The sequence below is a fragment of the Micropterus salmoides genome, unplaced genomic scaffold (assembly GCF_014851395.1).
Source record: "Micropterus salmoides isolate LMB-PRFRI ecotype aquatic unplaced genomic scaffold, ASM1485139v1 Ms_hic_scaffold_5, whole genome shotgun sequence".
NCBI classification, from domain to species: Eukaryota; Metazoa; Chordata; class Actinopteri; order Centrarchiformes; family Centrarchidae; genus Micropterus; species Micropterus salmoides.
The window spans coordinates 14,384,130-14,404,020 of NW_024044237.1; the positions used below are offsets into that span (position 1 = coordinate 14,384,130).

The 19,891-nt window shown below is 40.6% G+C and overlaps 1 protein-coding gene across 3 annotated transcripts in view; it reads right to left on the minus strand.

The window, feature by feature from the left end:
• The window catches only part of gria3b (glutamate receptor, ionotropic, AMPA 3b), an 83,054-nt gene that overhangs the window by 22,252 nt on the left and 40,911 nt on the right, over positions 1 to 19,891 (minus strand). For all 3 annotated transcript variants that reach the window (XR_005442005.1, XM_038699979.1, XM_038699978.1), the window contains exons 4-9: positions 16,495 to 16,682; positions 4,696 to 4,749; positions 3,587 to 3,748; positions 2,703 to 2,870; positions 2,221 to 2,325; positions 129 to 233 (exon numbers count right to left, since the gene is read on the minus strand). Coding sequence is in view for 2 of the 3 variants with exons in the window: in XM_038699979.1 (XP_038555907.1) it covers positions 129 to 233; positions 2,221 to 2,325; positions 2,703 to 2,870; positions 3,587 to 3,748; positions 4,696 to 4,749; positions 16,495 to 16,682 (782 nt within the window). In the remaining variant the exon portion in view is untranslated. The remainder of the gene's footprint in view (positions 1 to 128; positions 234 to 2,220; positions 2,326 to 2,702; positions 2,871 to 3,586; positions 3,749 to 4,695; positions 4,750 to 16,494; positions 16,683 to 19,891) is intronic.

The window sequence follows — 19,891 nt, forward strand, 5'->3', positions numbered from 1 at the left end:
GATGGAAAGCAACACAAAAAAGATGTGGTTCTACCCGCCCAGGACAGAATGTATCACTCATTGGAATCAACACTATGACCTTGAGTGGCAGAATACGTGAAACATTTAAAACTGCATGGAAAGTGTACCATAATAGTAGTGACCACAATCGTTCGGTTTTCCACTGAGGAGTCGTTGGAGACCTGCGGGTCCATAATATTTACAAATCGCGCGTATTCATTCCAGTACCCAATCTGCAAAGAGAAAACAGTGTTTAGTGATGCATTCCAACCCACAGATGATATGTAAGTGAGCATACAGCACTTTTAAGTATTGCTGGGAACTGCAATGATGTAGAGCTCATTAAAACAACACTGCATTTCCCAGAGGCCGACTGCCTCTGCCCTAAAGTTCAACAAAAATAGCAGCGAATTAGCAGAATGCTAAAGTGGCAGAAGTGGCCCGGTGATCTAAACATGGAATAAACAAAGAGTTGATATTTCTACATTGAACATGCTGTTAGTGTCATGATCAAAGACATTATGAAAACATACTATTGGCTTTTATGATCTACATCTGTTCAAATGTGTAGGAACTGAACTGCATGAGCATACGGCAGACAACTTCAATCCCTCCCACCTTCAGCTTCCCAGGTTTTATGGTAAATAATTGATAGTCAGAGCTGTGAACTGCATACACGTTTAATAATTTAGCATAATATTCTAGTGGCTCCACAGTTTCTTCAGCACAGTCCTGCAATTGCAGTTACTCTGTATTCTGCTGTACAGATGCTTAAGTCAAACCAATGTCAAGTGTTTGTTTGCCCATCTGAAATAATGGCTGCTCTGGCTCATGATGAAACATGTTGCATATGTTGCTGCCAATAGTCTAACTGTTGCTGGCTAGGATTTTCCGTCACATCTGGTCCGCATTTTCGTCTTTTTTTTCTTCTTTTTTTTGCCTCAGATCTTTAAATGCCTGGGCCAGACAGGTGTACAACAGTGTAGGGTTTTTAAACACCAAGTGGAGGCGCTAGAAAGCAGGAAACGTCTTAACCCTCAGCTCCAAACTGTGGTTACAGTTGCGGATGTAGTTACTGCACTTGCCAGACATGAGAAAGCTCTAAATGTGTATTCCCAGCTTTTGTCCGACAGTGACATTTGAGCAGTATTGCTTGGGGGACGAGACTGTGGGGAGCTGTGTCATGGAGTGCTGCTCCAGAGGCAAAGTCCTGATCTCACCCTGAGCAGCTGGGACAGATATCAGCCCATACATCACTTCTGACAGTCACAGCTAAGAACCTTCATCCTCTAACTGTCACTGGGGTGAGTGGGGCTCCAGGTCCTGACAAACTGCTGCCCAGCTTGTCTCATCTTCTCTCGCTCCCCCACTCTCTCCCCGTGACCTCCTTTCTCCCACTCTCCCTCCATCCCCTCTCCATGCTCCTTTCAATCTCTGAGTGGCTGTGCGGGGATGGCTGTAAGGGCTGTGTGATGCTAACTGAAGTGTGGGCTTTAGAGTCCTAGGAGGCAGGCGGCATAATCACACGTCACATCAGACTGAGCCCACTCTTATTCAGCTAACGAGAAATTCACAGCTGTCGCTTGGTGAGGTTATGAAATAGAACCAGAGGTCATCATATGGTACCGGTTATAAAGTGAGTGTACCGCTGGGAATTACCATTTTGAAGAGGAGCCAGAGGAATTCTTGGATCCCCTTTTTAGTAATTGGTTATTTGAATGGTAATTACTGTCAAATAATATCTGTGCTATCCCACGGCACAGAAATAGTCTTGTATCATTCTTTTGATAGGACATCTTTAGCTATCTGATCGCAGGCCGTGTGTGACTTGCGGGGCTTGTGATGCTTGGCATAGCTCATCAGTGCTGCTACCTACCAGAGGCAGAGACATGCAATCAACATTACTCTGCACTGTCCTGTCAGCCCTGCTGGTCCCACATGACTGCAAAGGCCCTCAGTGCTTTAATAAATGGAGGCTTGTTTGAAAATGTTTTCTACTTTCACCCATACATGCATTTCCCTCAAAAAAGTTTAGCACAGAAGATCAGTAAATCATTTAAAATTACACATTGGCCGAATTCCATGATTTTGACAAGTAATGAACCAAACCTCGATGCGTGCCAGCTGTTCGCTGTGTTTTGATAAAGACCAGCATTTTCATCAGGTCTGGATTTGACAGTTGATGGATGAGAGTCGATAGAGGTCACCGCTCTGTCTTACCTTCTTCGGCCCACCTGTTTTCATCTCATAAACATCTATAGTGTAGTTGGTCCTGCGGCCATAGTTGTCAAACTGGATGTTGCCAGTCATGCCCTGCACTTGGACCTGCCATGAGGGACAGAGAGAGACAGACAGAGGGGAATGTGTAATAGCCATCACTTTGCATATATAGCTGGTATTAAGGTGCTCGTGTCCATGAAGCTACTGGAGTGCGCACAGTCTGTTAATCAAATGATGAACTGGATACGCTTTAATAAAAGATGTAGTTTTATGGTAATGAGGGCCTGGATTTGAGTGAGCTCCGCGCAGAGATATCTGGGGGCAGAGGGAGGAGAACAGCTCTGCGCTCTCTTCCCTTCTCTCTGTCACTTTCCATCTTTATCACACTCTTGCTCGCTATCTCTGCTTCACTTCTTCTAGCCTTTTCTTTAGTTATCAGTTTGCCACTCCAGCCCCCCCACTCCACACACACCCCACCCTACCGTTTTGAGAGCTCTCTCAATGTCGATGCCTTGGCTCCAAGGCACAGCGGGATTGGCTAGACAGTCTCCGGCGCTGCCCCGGCGAGAGACGTCCACACGTTGGCGCCGCAGGTACCTGAAGGCCTCTGCTATCACCAGGATGGCATCATGGGTCAGAGCTGAAGTGTACTTTAGAAAATAAAATTCCAAAAAAAACAGCAGAACACACAGTGAGACGAGAACACATGGTGAGAGGCAGAAGATGAGATAAGATAAAGAGATATCGCTGATTTAGCAGTAAAGTGTTTTCAGGTGATTTAGGACAAAATTACTTAATACTGAGAGTAAAAATAGATTTGTTTAAAACCACTATGTGTAGAATTTCCCCCCAGGGCTGGTCAGTGTGGGCTCGAGCTCTAATGCCTTGCATAATATAAATATAGCTTGATGAGACAGAGAAAAGCCAAGACATGTCTGACGGTCAGGACCTCTTTCAAAACTTTCAGTGCAGAGCTGGAGAGTATTAATGCGTAATTTTATCTCCCACGCATTTCCCCTCCAACTTCGCCTGACCTTTCTACCAATGAGGGTTGAGCCACTTGTTTGTTGACCACTGCACCATGACAAAATCTAATTAAATGCCACTCAAAATCCATTTCTTTCTTGATCATTGTTTAATTAGATGTAAATTGAAACTGCGATATAACCTTGCCTTGCACCGCCTATCAATATATCGATTGCCGGGAGGGATGCAAAGCAAAGAGGAGGAAGCAAGGGGTGGGAGGAAGAGGGAATGACAACGGCAAACAGAGGATGAGAGGAGGAGAAGAACCGATAGAGAGCACTTTAGAAGGGATGATTGTTGTATTCTGCATGCACAGTGAAAGGCCTTGCAAGCAAAGTACCTTCAGAGGAGTGTTTCGGGCTTCTGGGAATTCTCTTTCATCTAGCCGCTCCCAGCGCTGCATAAACTGCTGCACAATCTGGTTCTCAGGGTTGACTATCTGAAACCCTGAAATGTTGGCTCCACCGGCGAAGACTTTGTCCAAGCTCACATTAGAAAATCCCTGAGATGAGACAAACGGGAAACGGAGGAGGAGAGCACACATGATTTGCTTTTCCTTTGAGTTTTTTAATATAACCTGGGGTAAAGCATCACAAAAATATTAGCAGCTCTTCTGGCAGCATGCAAGGTGCATTTCATTATGAACTATGAAAGCAACATGTGTTTGCCATTACACCGAGGCAAATGTTTCTTTTCACACGTTGTGGTGTAACGTGAATTCACTTACAGATAAACAACCTGCCAGTAGATACTAATGTTATGTTAGATAATGAAGAAGACTAAATATTTTACTTGAACCAGCTGGCCTACTTTCATTCAGATTGCTTTGCCATGTAAAAAAAACACACATTTTCTAATGCATTTCAAAAACCTCTGCTGCTCCAGCTGCCTTTAAATTCCCTTCTTCACCCTAGAGCCATGACATGGAGATATTTCTTTTTATGGTCAAATTGCTGTTTTTTAAGTGCAACGTTGTGTCACGGCGTGCAAGGACATGTGTCTGACTGCTGCATAATCACATCTTCTAAAGTCAGGGGAAACAGCAGCAGGGGATCAGCTAGTGAGAGCAGGGCCGGCCTCTACTTTAAAACTCTATATGCTAATATCAAGGCTAAATGATATTAAGAAGATGGCTGCCCTCCAAAGATGGTTAAAAGGGTTAAATGCTGTTTATTTATTGCTTAGGACATTCATTTATACCTAAATATGAATATATTCATTTATGGAAAACATGCAGCCAGTAGTATGGCTGCCAGATTATGACTGATAAGGCATGGACAACAAACATAAAAATCCCTATGTATATATATCTCAGTTTTTTCTCTTAATATACATATATATATATATATATATATATATATATATATATATATATATATATGTATAGTAGAGAGAAAAAACTAAGAAAGGAGGTTCCACTCTCTCCCACGAGAGCGGCTTATTACTCACAAGATTGGCCAGAATGTAGTGGTAACCACGACTGTTCTTCCCCAGGGTCACAACCTATGGGAGAAAAACATTGATACAGTAAACCACCCATGAGGCAAGAGCTAAGAGCCATGGCTTGTATAAGTGGCTACAACAATCTCTGTAAATGCAGTAAGGTTCTGCCAGTATGCAGGACGCCACTGAACTTGAAAGAAAGCAGAGTGGACTATGGGATAATAACTAATATAATGAGAGAGAAACAGGAACAACGTGGAACATCCTTGATTCTGCTTTCAACTTTGAAGCCATTCAAGGTGCAGGGACAGGAGTTCTCAGCAACTGTTGGACGGAAGGTAGAAATGGGGAAAAAACATATCAAAGGAATTTACAGTGAGACATTTAGATGTAGATCTCGCTCTGCTTTGAAATCATCGCACCTTCGGAGCATAACAGCATGTTTCAACCCACGCAGCCTGACTGAAAATAGTAAGTAGTGTTCTAAGTCTTTCCATCACTGTGGTACCAACCATATGTCGCCTTTTATTCTAGATTTTCTTCTTCCTTTTTGTTCTGGGCCTACACATATATCCAATAGTGGAACACTGAATTGTCCTGGCTTTTTCACGCATTACATGCTGGACAGGGTTTTCAACTAGGCCTTGTGAGGTCTGTTATTTATGAGTTTGCAAGCTGCTGCGGACAGACTTCTGAGCGGCTGCCATGCAGAAACCTGTCAACCATGTCTGCATTTTCATCTGCGTTCTACAAACATAGCAACACAAGTTTACAGCAAAATCAGCATGTTTGCACATGTTCTGGCTCTGTCACAAAAACAAACTGTCAGTTTATCATCTGTTTGTGTGTGCGTGTTGGGCCGGGGACGTTGGATATTTGTTACTGTGGATCGTTTACGACATTCCCACTGAGTAGGAGAGAGGGATGGAAAGCAAACTCGTATCTTCACATCACTGCACAGAATCTTTGAAGGACGTTTTCAGTTTCACCCATTTCAACTACAATTACAGCTTTTAACTTAGCTATACTGAACTTGAACCGACCTGGGTGCACTAGTATACAGTAGCACCAAACAATTTAACAGTCATCCTTGCTTGGACTGAGCACCTTCCCAAATTAAGCAAAACACTTCTCTCCCTCTGACGATTGTCCACAAAAGGGAAGAGGCGCACGAGGGAGCACAAACACACAAAGACTTTCACTCACGTTATCAAGCTGCATGGGTGGGTCAGCGTTCTCTGACAGCTTCCCCATCATTAAGGCTTTAAACTTCTAACACTGCAGGGTCTTAGACAGAGGGGAACAAACCAAGAAAGTGAAATAGAAACAAAGACAAAATGAGCTGATTATAATGCAGAAATAGCAGGAGTTGGCTTTTAGAATCCATCAATCTGAGTCTAATGAGTAAGTGACAGAAAGGTCCATGAAAAGAATTCTCTGCAACACTTCTTTTGCAGTGTTATGAGAGCTAGATGGATGACAGCTACTCCCACTATAATTGTTCACAAGTCTGACTCTTAGCCCTGCTGCATTTTCTTGGACAAACCCCACAGCGCCATACTCCTTCACTGTGTGCTAACCTTGACTCAGGCCGTAAGCCTCCTCACACCTGCCCTGGAGCTGGGCAGAGAAAGGCCTTACCCCCTGCATGCAGCCCGCAGCTCACAGCCAGCCTGGCAACGGCTGCAAGCAGCAACCTTGGGATGAAGCACAGCAAGACACTGATGACACAGAGATACATAGAACCGCCGGCCAGATCACACCAACCTCTCCCCTTAACCCCTTAATTAGGCAGACGGCAAGACCTGACTCCAGTTGAGGTGGACAGAATTTGTTGTTACTACAGTAGTTGTGGTGCAACTTACTGCTCAGCCTGTAAAACCGAATTTACTTAAATTAGACATAGGAAAATCAATTCTAACTTACTTGTGTGCATTATTAAGCTGCTAAGTTACAGTTCTTTGAAGGCATAGTTTTGGGGGAATACATTTGTTTACTTTTTTCTCAAGATCGAGATGAGCACATTGATGTCGAGTTGATGGAGCTGGTGTCAGGATGTGATTAGCTGGAAACTTCTGGCCTGGTTCTGTCCATAGTTCAACAAAACACCTACCAACACCTAAAGCCTCACTAATTACAAACCCTTAACGCCGATTGTCGCAAATTCGCATCAAACCTCTTCCTGTCAGACTGCAGCTGAGATAGCATATGTATTCCCCAATGCCTGTTTGCGCATATTCAATACATACCTGGGAACCTTTCGCAAGCACTGGTTTCTCGTTTATGCCTGTTGTCGCTAATTTGCATTATACCAAATTATTTTCTATTGTAAATAAATTCAGGCAACAAGGGGTAAACATGTAGTGTCTCCTTTGTTTAATCAGCACACAAAAGAAATATTAACATCAAGGCTAAAGTTTCCCTCCACCGGGGTGAAAAGTTGGTGGGCTTCTGAAAGTGGTTAAAAAAGATTATTTTTTTTGCGGTGTCAGACAGTAATGCATACTTAAATATGAATATATTAATTTAAACACCTATAGGCTATTCACTGTAATCTGACTGAGAGTTTGTGGTTGTAAGACAACAACAATGGTAGTCTACGTGTAGCTGAAGGTGGGACTTGATTAGCTTAGTTTAGCAAAAAGACTGAAAGCAGGGGAAACAGCTAGCCAAAAAAATCCCCAAACTGTGGATGGATTAAATGATTTACAGTGTGTTAAGAAGAAGAATATATATTTTGTTAATTCCTCTAGGGGTTATATTTTTTCACTCTGTTAATTAAAGAGCTTTAGAGGTGTTCGTAGTAGTTTTTTTGTTTCACTTGGACAAAGCTAAGCTACAGCTAAGCTAATATGAGAGTAATATTAATGTTTGCATCTCACTTCAGAAAAGAAGGTGAATTAATATTCCCCAAAATCTAAAAATATACTAGTAGTATATTTACTAGTATATACTATATACTATTCAGTGACTTTGCAAATGTGGTTTTGCTAATCATCTTCTTAAATCATCTAACCAAAATTAAGCATCTTTCAAAAAAAGTAGATTTTCATCACTCTCCCTGAATCGATTTTCTGTGCTGTTTATCGCCTTTAGAGCACATACATTTAAATACAAGCCTCGTAAGCAATTATTCTGTTTCCCCAGTGACTACGAAGAGAAGAAATGTGTTTAGTGCGCTACCACTTCAATAATGTGATTCCTCTTTTTCATACAGTGTACCCTCTTAAACATCGATCCACTAGCTAGCTCCACCAACATTTGTTCTGCTGCTGAAGGAGAGCCAGCATTTTGCAGACTGGAGTTTTCTTTAAAACCTGATGGGGACAGACAACCAGGATGACCTTGACTTCACCCTCATCCAGTCTCAGCACGTCTTAGCCCCACCAGACAGAGAGCCCTAAATGTAAAATCACAGCTAGACATTTTCAATAAATGCCAGAACGTTTGACCTTTCCACTGCAGAGTTTGCCACAGCACCGGAAGAAACAGACTGAAAGTGATAGGCTCCCCAGAGTTTGTAAATAATGTACCATTCACCGAGTCATGTAAAAGAGGAGCAAATAATGATGCAATTACTTCTAGCCTCTTCATGAACTATGAAAACTCAAACAGACTCCTAACCACACTGCAAATTTCATTGCAAAATTAAAAATCTATACAATATCAACAAACAATAAAAATTCACCCCCTTCACAATTTTTAAAACCAGAGGTGATGTCTTCAGAAAGCTTGTTGTCTAACTGAAACTCCATACCCCAAACATGTACATTATATAATGAGATAAATCAGAAAAAACAGCAAGTCCTCATATTGGAGAATAAAAACAATGACTGTTTAGCATTTGTCCTGATAAAAGAAAAAAAAGAAGAAAGAATTATGATAATTTCCTGTAGATAGAGTATTCCACTAGTCAAAAAATTATTTCAGCACCAATTGGCATAATTGACCTAGGCGATATAACAATAATCAGTGTTTAGGAGGGGATCTTTGGCCCAGTAATCCTTTGGTAGGGGGTCATTGCTCCATACACAAAAACAATACTGTGAACACTTTACATCTAGTGAGTGCTACAAACTAATATTAAATGATATAAAAATTGATTGACATTATATTTGACATATAACTATTTCCATTTTTAATTACAACAAACATCTAAATTCTTTTTAGGAAATTATAAAAATCATATGGATCAAAAATAGGGTCATCAGGTATGGCTCTTTGTTTTGCTAGGGTTTAATTGTGACGGACAAATATTTTAATCAGTATTTAGCTTGCAGTCAACTTCAAAGAAATGTATCTGTATCTAGAAAGCCAGACTTTTCCTGTAGCTCACTAGTGAGAATAGCTACATTCTGATTCCTTAAATTACCTTTTCATTATTCTAATCATTACATTCAAAAGTAATTTAATGGTGACTGCTTGTAGTTGTCTACTCATGTTAATAATGACAAATCGCTGGCGAAGATTTAAGATACCATCTAAATGAATCCTGTTGACAGCTCTCAGTCTACACTTTGGCTGCTGAGCTAATGTTACCTTAGCTAACATAATCATTTCACAAAATGACAGGATAAGCTGCTTTTCAGGTGAGGAAAATACTGATGTGAAGTACTTAAAATTATAACTGAGACACTCCAGCTATTATTTATTATCAGCTAGTGTTAGTTATCAGTCAGTACCGTCATTCACAGGAAAATTACTTGCACAGTAAATTATGGCTAAAAAACATCTTTCATTTCATTCTGTAGTTTGGCTAACTCAAAAAAAGAAATGTTGACAAAGCTTAAAAGATGTAAAAATGAAAAGCCCGCTAACAGTATTGATCCCGCCCTTGATTTTATGGGGGTTAAGTGGGTCCAGAGTTGAGGTTATAGAGATTTGATGTTTAAAGGGGGTCATTGTGTTCAATGGTGTATTCTGGCTCACACCCTGAATAATAATATAAATCCTATTTGATTATTAATCAGTGTTAATAACAAGATGAATGAACTGCTATATATAATTTAGAGGCTGCAGAGAAACCAAAGTGCTCCACTTCACACAGGATGGGACACATGGGTGAATTTGAGCTGTATGCTTTGATACAAAAGAACTTTCCTCTTCTTGAGTCTCCATTTCTGCTGCAGCGCTCTTGGCAGAAGTGCTCTTGGTGGAGCACTCTCTAATTAACCAGCCAGTAGGGGCTGTGGCTGAGATGCATTTCTTGGCAGTCTCGATATATGCCACTGAAGATAGGGCATCTAGTGTTGGCCCAAAGGCAGAACATTTCAGAAACACCTGACTCCTATTCAGATGATTATATCTATTATTGCTCTGAGATAACAGAACAATGTGAGACTTGATACCTTAGGAGGAAGGAATCACTGACACTGCAGCTGAGACGCCCTTGTGTTTCTGTGCCAAAACCTGGCTTGGAAACAGTAAGATGTCCTACTCTATTTTCACTGAAAATGATGATAATTTTCCTTGATTGATAAAGGAAAACAGTTTCTCAGGTTTACAGAATGTATTGTTATAAGACTATTTTCTTGATATAGTTACAACTACATGTGCAAATTATAAGTGTAGCTACACACCTCTCATTCAGTCGTGGAGTTAGCAGGTCACATTCTGTTTAATGATAACACTTTAATCCCATTTAATTCTATAATCGCAGTTATTAAATGGCCCTCAACCGCCAAGGTTTGTGCCAGGGATTTTAAAGCACTACATATCCCTAGCTTTACAGCAAGTAGGATAGGTTTGGCTATATTTCTGTCAGCCCCTCCTCTCAGTAGCCCGGGGACAATAAGCTGATGTTGAGGTGAGGAACACCTTCCATATCTGTAGATACATTAGCTCACTTTCTTGCCTCTGTCCTCCTCTATCTTTTAGAACAAATTGAGAGAGATATGCCAGGTAGAAAACAAAGGCAAAGTAATCAAGGAGCTTTGGATTCCTGAGAGGGTTTTATGTGGCAAAATTTGCTTTGTAACAGTACATTTACTCAGATTTTATTTAATTTTGTAATGTATACGTTACATGAGAATAAAAATGTTGTCCCCTGGTTTACAGAATGCTGACATTGCTCCCCTTTTTCATCCACAACATTGATGACCTTCTTTTTAATTCTGAAACTTTTTCCGCTACTGGCAATCTATCGTCCATTCTCTCCCATGACTTCTTGTCTCCCATGGTCAGAATTCTTTCTTTCTTGAATTTGATATGACACAAAGATTTCACATTCTATAATACACCCAACTGCGAATTTTCTCGGAGTTCTTCATTCAAGAGCAGAGAGTGGGATATGGAGGATCTCCAATTCTCCATGGGGATGCAATATGGCCACCCTTCATGCCTCCACAGGCGGCAGAATGTTGTTCTAACAAATCCCCAGATGTACCTCTCACTTTTTTTCTCTTTCTGTGAATCCTTTTCACTTCTTTTTGGGTTTTGTTCCTGCAATAAAAATGCAGCTTTGTGGCTGGCAGAGCGCACACTGCCTGCCTGTCTTTGAACAGCTTGCGTGCCCTGGGCCTGTCCCAGACGCCGTTCATTTTCTTTTTTTTTTGCCTGCCTCTCTTTACACTAGTGATGAGCAGGTTGTTGCCTCCGAGCAGACTCACGCACAGAAATTTCAGGAGGGAAGAGGGCCAGGAAGGAGCAGAAAGGCAGACATGATGCTATATGTGCAAAATATACACAGTCAAACACACATCCACTCAGAGACCAGCATACTCACGCTGAAAAAAAAATCAACATTATGACAAGTGGAGGCAATACAAAGATGATTATGTTATACTCAATCACAGTTCTTGTTTATACTGGCCTTCTTTAAAGCTTCTCAGCATATAATATCTAAAATCTAGATGTTTCAATGAAACACATTTGTTAGATGTAATTCAGAGAGCAGAGCTGGCAGAGGCTCTCCCGTTTTTGTTGTAAGAGACGGATTGCTATTGGGTTAATTTATCTGCAGTGCAGTGTATTGATGGAAAAGTCCTATGGGCGATAAATCCTGAGTGGATGTTACAGCATAAAATGATAATAGCCCGGGTGTAGCATCTCCTCAGCATCCCAAAACAAATTTGTTGGGAGACTCATTCTGCACTTATACAGCTACGAGCGAACAAAACTGCACCTGATGCAGCAGTATGCAAATACTTTTCTTACCGTGTTTACATCATGTCAAGTGATAAATGAAACTAATAAAAGTGACATTCATCTGAGTGTGTTTACGACTGAAGAAGAGGTACATCCACTGTTTTTGTGTATGCATGATGAGCCTTTGCCCCTGTAAAGGAGTTGCTGTCCAGGTTGTAATTAGAGCTAAAACAATTAGTCAATTATTAAATGATTAGTCAGTAGACAGAAAATCAAACTGCAACGATTTTGAGAATCGAAAAATGGTTTATGTAAGTTTATCAATGAAATTAATAAAATTTTCATTGCCTTATTGTCAGTGGGCTCAAAACTCAATTAGAAATGAAGCACACGCCTGTTTTTTCCGTTGCTTGCATCAGCCACTATTCTGCTTTTAATGTGGGGACTCCGGCTCGGATTCAGCCCTGTGCGCGCCTCCGAGCCTCTCTCATCCTACAGCGACAACACGGCTTCTAATGACATTCAGTCCACTAACACCATAAAACAACCGGCTCACAGCAAAACACAGGCTCCACGTAAGGATACAAAACAACAATAAAGGTTTATGTGCTGAAGCCCATCAGACCAAACAGGTTCAGATGATGTCGAGTAAGAACAAAGTGAGCATTAGTAAAGCTGGAGAAACACAGAGAAAGTCACGTTAGCTCGTCAGCTAACGACGAGAAGTTGCTAATGTTATCCAGTGCAAAGTTATATCGCTTACTTCACCAACTACCGCAACCCATGTTACTATCCTGTGTACCACTGTTGATTTAGCCTGCAAGAAAGGATGTAACGGTAAAAAGCAAATGTGGAGCAATACTGCAACTTCACAGCGACAACCCAGAGGAAGAGCCATGCACTAACACTACAGTAAAGTTACTTACTGTTATCTTATTATTATAAAGTGACACAATCTCGTTATAATATTCAGTCCAGCTCACTACCCGTTTTGTTATCATCCAATATATTTAGCTGTGCTAACATTGCTGAGCCACTGGTGAAAGATACACAGATAGTAAAGATAGTTACTGAAAGCAGCAGGCGAGCGTTGGCTAAATGCAGTAAAAGTACCTTGTATGTCTCCCTGCCTGTCTATAGCCGCTGTCACTCTCCTTTTTTCTAGGAGGATGGTGCCGATATGCAGCTGGCTGCGCTGAATGAAGTAACGTTATGGAGCCGGTGTTGATCTGCCTCTGAGCCGGGAACGTTGAAGTAACAGAGCCTGAACATGTCTGAGTGAAAAGCCACAGCCTGCATGCTGGTGTTCCTGCGTTTATTGCAGGATTTCTGTATGAAATGTTTCGGATTATGCTCGCTCATACAGCGTACAAGCACACGCCTGGTAGCAATCTTAAATCCACACCGCTAGTGGCTGCTGGAAACTCCATAATGATCCTTTAAGTACAGCAAAAATGCCAAATATTTGCTCATTCCGAATTCTTTCCCCTGAAAAAACTGTTTGAATAAAGTATTTATATTTAACATTAAATTTATAACTTCATAAGAATCATCTATTATTAATAAATTATTTAGCAGTTTTTATTTAGTTTTTGACAGGGCAGGCAACTCTGATTGGTACGCAGAAGTACGTGTTGTCATCCTTTTTCAGCTGAGCCCCACCCACGTCAAAGCAGCGTGAAACAGCAAAGACAGAAACACCCAAATACAGAAATCTCACATGTAAAATAACCAAAATGGATGGATGCTTGTACAAAGATATGTTGGATTAGCATTATCAGAGCGTATGAACAACGCACAAACATCTAGTTCACTCTACATGGACAGCAAACTAACGTTATCACCATATCACAGATTACATGTTTGCAAAAAATGTAAATGCAAAATGTGATTTTGCACGAATCAAAGTTCCGTACACTTATTTATATTTCATGTACTTTTTATTTCACTTTTTGCAAAAAAGATTTAGGTAGGAAAAAAAGACTCTTATTATGCATGGCATATATATATATATACACACACACACATCTATCTATCTATCTATCTAAAGTATCTATTGTGGGGTCACATGTTGTGTTTTTATATTGTGTATTATATTTTCTCTATTTATTTATTGTTGTGTTTATTATACTATTTCCTCTATTTATCTATTGATGCATAAGGCACCAGCAACATTTGAGAACATATCTTTCTATGAATGCATTTTTATTATTATTCATTATACAGAAATCTACATCCATCTAGTATAGATCACTCTGGAATGATATCGTATTGTTACTATAGAGAAAGTCAAATATAAGCTTAAGCTAGATCTTTAGTACTGGACATGTGAATGAATGTTTTGTAATGGTGGCCTTATTTATATATTATAAATATATTATATATATATAAAATCCTTGAAATCCTTCCCTCTGAAATGCAGTGGTACAGAAGTATAAAGTAGTATCATTGTGATACCTCTAAATTGTACTTGAGTGCAGTACTTGAGTAAATATATTATCACTGGATGTCCTTTTAACCATTTAGAAACATCACTGAAACATTGAAAAACAGTGCAGTGAACTAGAGCAACAAAGGCTCAGCAGGACCAAAGCATTAGTAGTGACTGGATCAAAAGTGGCGCTAATGAAGAGAAGCACAGAGGGTTTTCTTTGTGTGCAACAATTGTACCAAATAGTGGGAGCTCAACACTATTGGAGATAACTCTATACTCCATGAACTTCATTGCCTGGTATAAAGACATTAATTCTGTGGTGCGATTACTCCGACTGAAATCATAAAACTAAGCCACTGAGATGATTCCCATTTCCCCCAGCAATCAGCTAGCTGGATCTGTCCTGCCTCATGATTCTCTCTCAACATCAGTGACCTTGATGGATTGAAGGGACATGTTGACATTGCGACGCACAGACTGGCCTTGGCAAACAGGTTCAAACTCTCACTCCTGCCCCTCCAGAGATTTAACACTGTCTGTCTACGGTCATTGGTTAATAGAACCACAACAGCAGGTAGAAGTAGCGGGTTGCCACATAGCTGACAGTGGGCGCCATTTTTGGTGTGATTACCCTCTTGGGAGACTGTCCTTCACTGTTTTGGTGTATGATGGTATAAGCCAATAGGTGGCGGCTGCAGTGTCTAGCAGCTTCCCTGAATGCCTCTGACTCATCCATATTGGCAGAGCTAGCCAGATTATTTCAATTAGCTCCAACAAAAATAAAATCCCACGCTGAGGTTGTCACTGAAACAAGGGGCAAAATTGAGCACACTGCTGCTTTGAAGGTTAGCTGGTGTGAAAGCTTTATTGTCCCCTTCTGCGCTAAAAAAAAGTTTAGACAGAAATGTATGATGGTGATAGTTGAAGGTGGAGGGAGTGACAGAGCTCCCCCTAGAAGAGAAAGAACTAATTCATTAATGGGAACAAAGACAGAAACAGGAGAACATCAAACTGATTATTGCCCTGCATCCTTATTATTGTTTGCAAGAGGGGTGAAAAAAGCAATTAATGTGCCTCACATGTGATTTGCGATGAATATTCCAAGCTTTTCTTAAAAGCTAATGCATATTCTTAACACAAAAAGGAAATAGATTTCGTTATAGGCACTGAATTGTAAAGGGCGGAAATTTGCAGCACAAGAATTAAATTAGACACAGCAAATTAATACTAAAAGCTATTCTGCTTTAAACTATGACTCTGGGATCAAATTAGATTCATAAAAAACAAGTGAAACTAACAGTCGTTGAGGGGATATTATGAGGCAGAGAGAAGCCAATATCTAAATGAATGTTAACGAGCAGAATCCAATTCGGGGGCTGATTGCCTTATAAGCAGGCAGCAGCAAGCAGAGGGGTGTCGGGTGGAGCGAGGCAGGCGAACAGAGGAGATGCATGGCATAATAGCCACTCATCTATTCATGGTAATTGTGTTTCCCCTACTACAAGGACTGGTGGACCTTTCATTTCCTCCTCAGGCAGTGGACGTGATAGAGGATCGGAGGGCTTCGGGGTTGTTAGAAGAGGATTAAAAAGGATGCATCATCAGTGGTCTCTCCAAATGGCTGCGCACGCTCAGACCTCTCAACCTCAGGCTATCGGACAGCTTGAACACACACTGATTTTCAAACAAGCCGGACGAAAAACGTAGCAACCAAACAACGCCAAAATGAAATCCCCAAATAGGTAGGATTATTGCTGTGCCTCACATTCAGCTTAACACACTGTTAAACCTTACTGAGGTTACACAAACTCCACCTGTATCAGTAAAAAACAAATTAGTTTGTTTCTCGCATTCAAAACAAGCAGTAGGACCAAAGTTTATATAAGACCTTAGCCAACAGGATACTAAAATCTTTACGACATCCTCTATCTGCTCTATATATACTGTATACTATATATATTCCTCTATATATTGAATCATGGACTGAATGATTCCCCAAATTAAAGAACCACACATAGCAATTTTGTGTTGCATTTGAGTCATTTTCTCAGACATGACAAAGCTCCTCCAGGGCGACAGAAGACATGACACAACCGTTTTTACAGGCTGAGTAGCATTCAACATGACATGTCACATTGGTGGAGTGGCCCTTTAATACCTGTTTTGTAAATCAAATCTGCTTTGCAAATTATGTGACTAAATCAGGAAGCAACCAAAGTGCTTGAATGGACAGTGTAGGTGTTGGGTTATATAATCCACAGCCATACAGTGAGTCTGAGGCTCACCTGTTCTAATATGGTGTTGATCCTGTCCACCTCACAGTCAATCACATAGCGCTTCTCCTGCCTCCTGTCCATCTCCTCAATGATGCGCTTGAACTCTGCTGCGTCCGTTGTGCTGCTAACAGAGCGAGCGGTCACCTGCCAGTTGTTAGCTACTGCTGCCTCCATGATGGCCTGCAGTATAGAGAAACCTAGAAAGAGGGAGAGATGTAGAGAGAAAGAGAGTGACACAGAGGATTAGACACAAAAGGGACTGGCACAAAGTAACAGTTATGCAAGAACTGAGTGGCTGCTAATTTATTCTAGAGACGTTGATGCTTGAATCCAAAGGTTAAAGGCCATCTCATTACAATCTAAAATAGCATTCCAAAGTGTGCAGGTCCACTAAAATATTGTCTAGAGTCTAGACTTTGTGCTGAATTTACATTTACATATTGAGAAGGTAATATACTAATGAAGTGAAAGGACGGAAATCGTATCTCCATATTATTAAAAGATCAGTGGGTGATGTTATTGCGCTTGGCATCAATTAAATTATGGCATTTAACGCTGCCACATGTTAACTTTGACAGTTCAGTGAAACACATCGCGCCCTGAGTCTCCTTGGAGGATTGTGCCAACTCATTTAAAGATAAAGACAATGAAAGATTCATCCAGGCTAGTGGTAGAAAGAGATCATTATGCTAGCAGAAGAATGGAGAATGAGCCCTTCTAATGATTAATTCACACGTGAAATATTTTCATTTAACAGAGCGCTCAGAAACACTATGGTCAAATCACATACCACAGAGTGAATAATGTAGCCCTATTTCTGGAGGGATAGATTGCAAGTAGCACAAGCTGAAATAAAAATTGCTTAACTCTTCTCCAGTGTGCAATGGGCAAGAATGAACATGAAGGTTATTAATGAAAATCAAGCACACTGCTGGTATTTTATTAAGCCATGGACAATGCAATTGCAAACTCTATGTACAATAAGCTTCTTTTCCATTTCTCTATTCATTTTTCACTGCACGTCATGTGGTTAAGTGATACAGAAAAGGGAAAAGAAAAAAACTTGCAGCAACAGCATATTCTGGCACACACATATATAGATTTTATATGACGATTAATATCGTCGCATGTGATTGGGTATTGTACAAATTGTCTGACACAGTCTGAACAGCAGTGGGCAAAGTAAACATTTGTCATATTTTTTTTTCGTTTTCTTCTGAGCCATTTCTCCGTACAACCTTATCTCTATGAACCGGCTGCAGACAGCTAACAAAGCCAGCATGGAGACCAAAAACACAACAACCACAACAAGAAAACTAGAAAAACCACTTTGTGACTCTCTAGTTCTCTGCTTTTGCATTTCCCTTCATGCCCTTTCATCTGAACGGTCAAGCAGATGTTTTTCTTGATTTGTCAAAATGTTCTCAGGCCGCTGCACCATGTGTGTCTGCACTGCGATGATCTTTTGGCGTGCAGCACAGCAAGTAGCGGAGACCGACGCACGGCCCGTCATCTGTCCAGAGAGGAGCAATGGCATAGTGCCTGGAGATATCCGAATGCCAGACCTCAAGGTTATTTGGCCACCAGGTAACATCTCCAATGAGTTCAGCCTATAGTTTATGAATGAAATGTAGCACAACACAGAGTTTAGATGATATGTTGAGTGCATGTAGAGGTACATGTGTAGACCCTCTGTGGCATCTGAGTAGCAGTGCTGTTAAAAGTAACAACACTTGTACATCTGAAGTGAAACACAGAGGGACAATAAGAATATGAAAGTAATGTATTCTGAAGGCATAAAATCGTTGAATGTACTTGGAATTTTTACCTGGACAAAAGCCAGAAAAAAAGTGAAAACATCTGAAGCTTTTCTGAAGTATCATCATTTTTAGATGAGCACAGCAAGCAGCAGTCTCTCATGTACTATACCTCCTCACATCTTCTTTACCTAAAGCAAAAGTTACAGAAAGAGGGTTTGAAGAACATGGATGCATTATTCATTTTCCTCAGGCATATGCTCAGAACCTCACCAACCACAAGCCAGCTGGATAGCATGGCAGTCTTCCCAGCAATAAAAGCTTCTTACATTAAGAGATGTCATGCACATTAACTGGGTCAAAGTGGTCTCTGATGGTTTGGGAACTGTCAAGAATACGGCTGGTAAAGGTAAAAATGGCAATGAACCATTTAAACACGTTAATCACACTGGGTGTACGACAAGTCATGCATATGGGTTAACATGACAGTGTGGATATTTGTTTCAGGGCTTCGAGTATCAGTGCAATCATTGATTCATGTGCTACTTGAAAGACACAATAACATGTCTCTGAAGATTTTAAAAGGCAAAAGGAAATACAAGTGCTCACAGGGGAATGCTCTAGGGATTTGGGCTTCATATATGCGAGTATCTGTAGTGTTCTGTCCAATTTCCATTTCTGAGGTCTGAGGTGCAAGAAGAACATGAATTATGCTAATTCTTATGTGGAAGGGGGAAACAATGTCCTGTCAGTCAGATTAGAATCACACAGGGCTTTTATTTTGAAATTGCTGATTTGTGCGGCACTCATCTCCCCCTGCCTCTGGCAAACCCTGAACTGTGTTGGAACAATTGGATTCATTTAAGATTCACAGAAGATTCCATGCCTGCCTAGTTTTACATTTGTATGGAAATTAAGAGATGGAATCTGGTGGAGGTAGTCTGTCCAGAAATGCATCACTTTTGCTCCTGTTTTTTTCTATAGTCAGCTGAAAAGTTTATCTTTTAGTGATTTAGATTTCAAAATCAAAAATGAACAAAATCCTTTGAGTGCAACTTATTCTGACATAAATCCATGCTTCTCTGCATAGATTTACACCTGCCGGTCACCTTTCTTGGACCAGAGTCCATTTTATCTTCAGCCAATCAATGGATTCAACCTCCTAAACAGCACTGGAGACCCCCATAAATGCTTTGCAGTGATATTTATTTCCAACATGGAGAAAAGCAATAAATCCCATTCATCTCTGCGCCTTCAGGAGCTCCACAGCTGTGTTACATCTAAAAATGTATACCTGCAACTACATAAATTATGGAAGACAACAAGATTTGCTTATCACCACCTATAAATCCCGGCTGTACAGATGCAGCCACAGCATGCAGCGGCTTCTGCTGATCATGCTCCTCAGAGCTAATCATGCCATTGAGACAGGGAGAGTTTTAACATCCTGTAATGCTCGCTGCTACCAGTCACATTATGTACCGTTAACATAGAAACATACAGTGTGCCACAGTACAAAGTGTATATTTGTACACATATATAATATACATATATATGTTAACTCAAGATACAACTGATACTAATGGTAAAAACAGTATGTTTGTTCATAATTATATCACTTGCTCTTACTTTAGTTACTGGATTTGGTA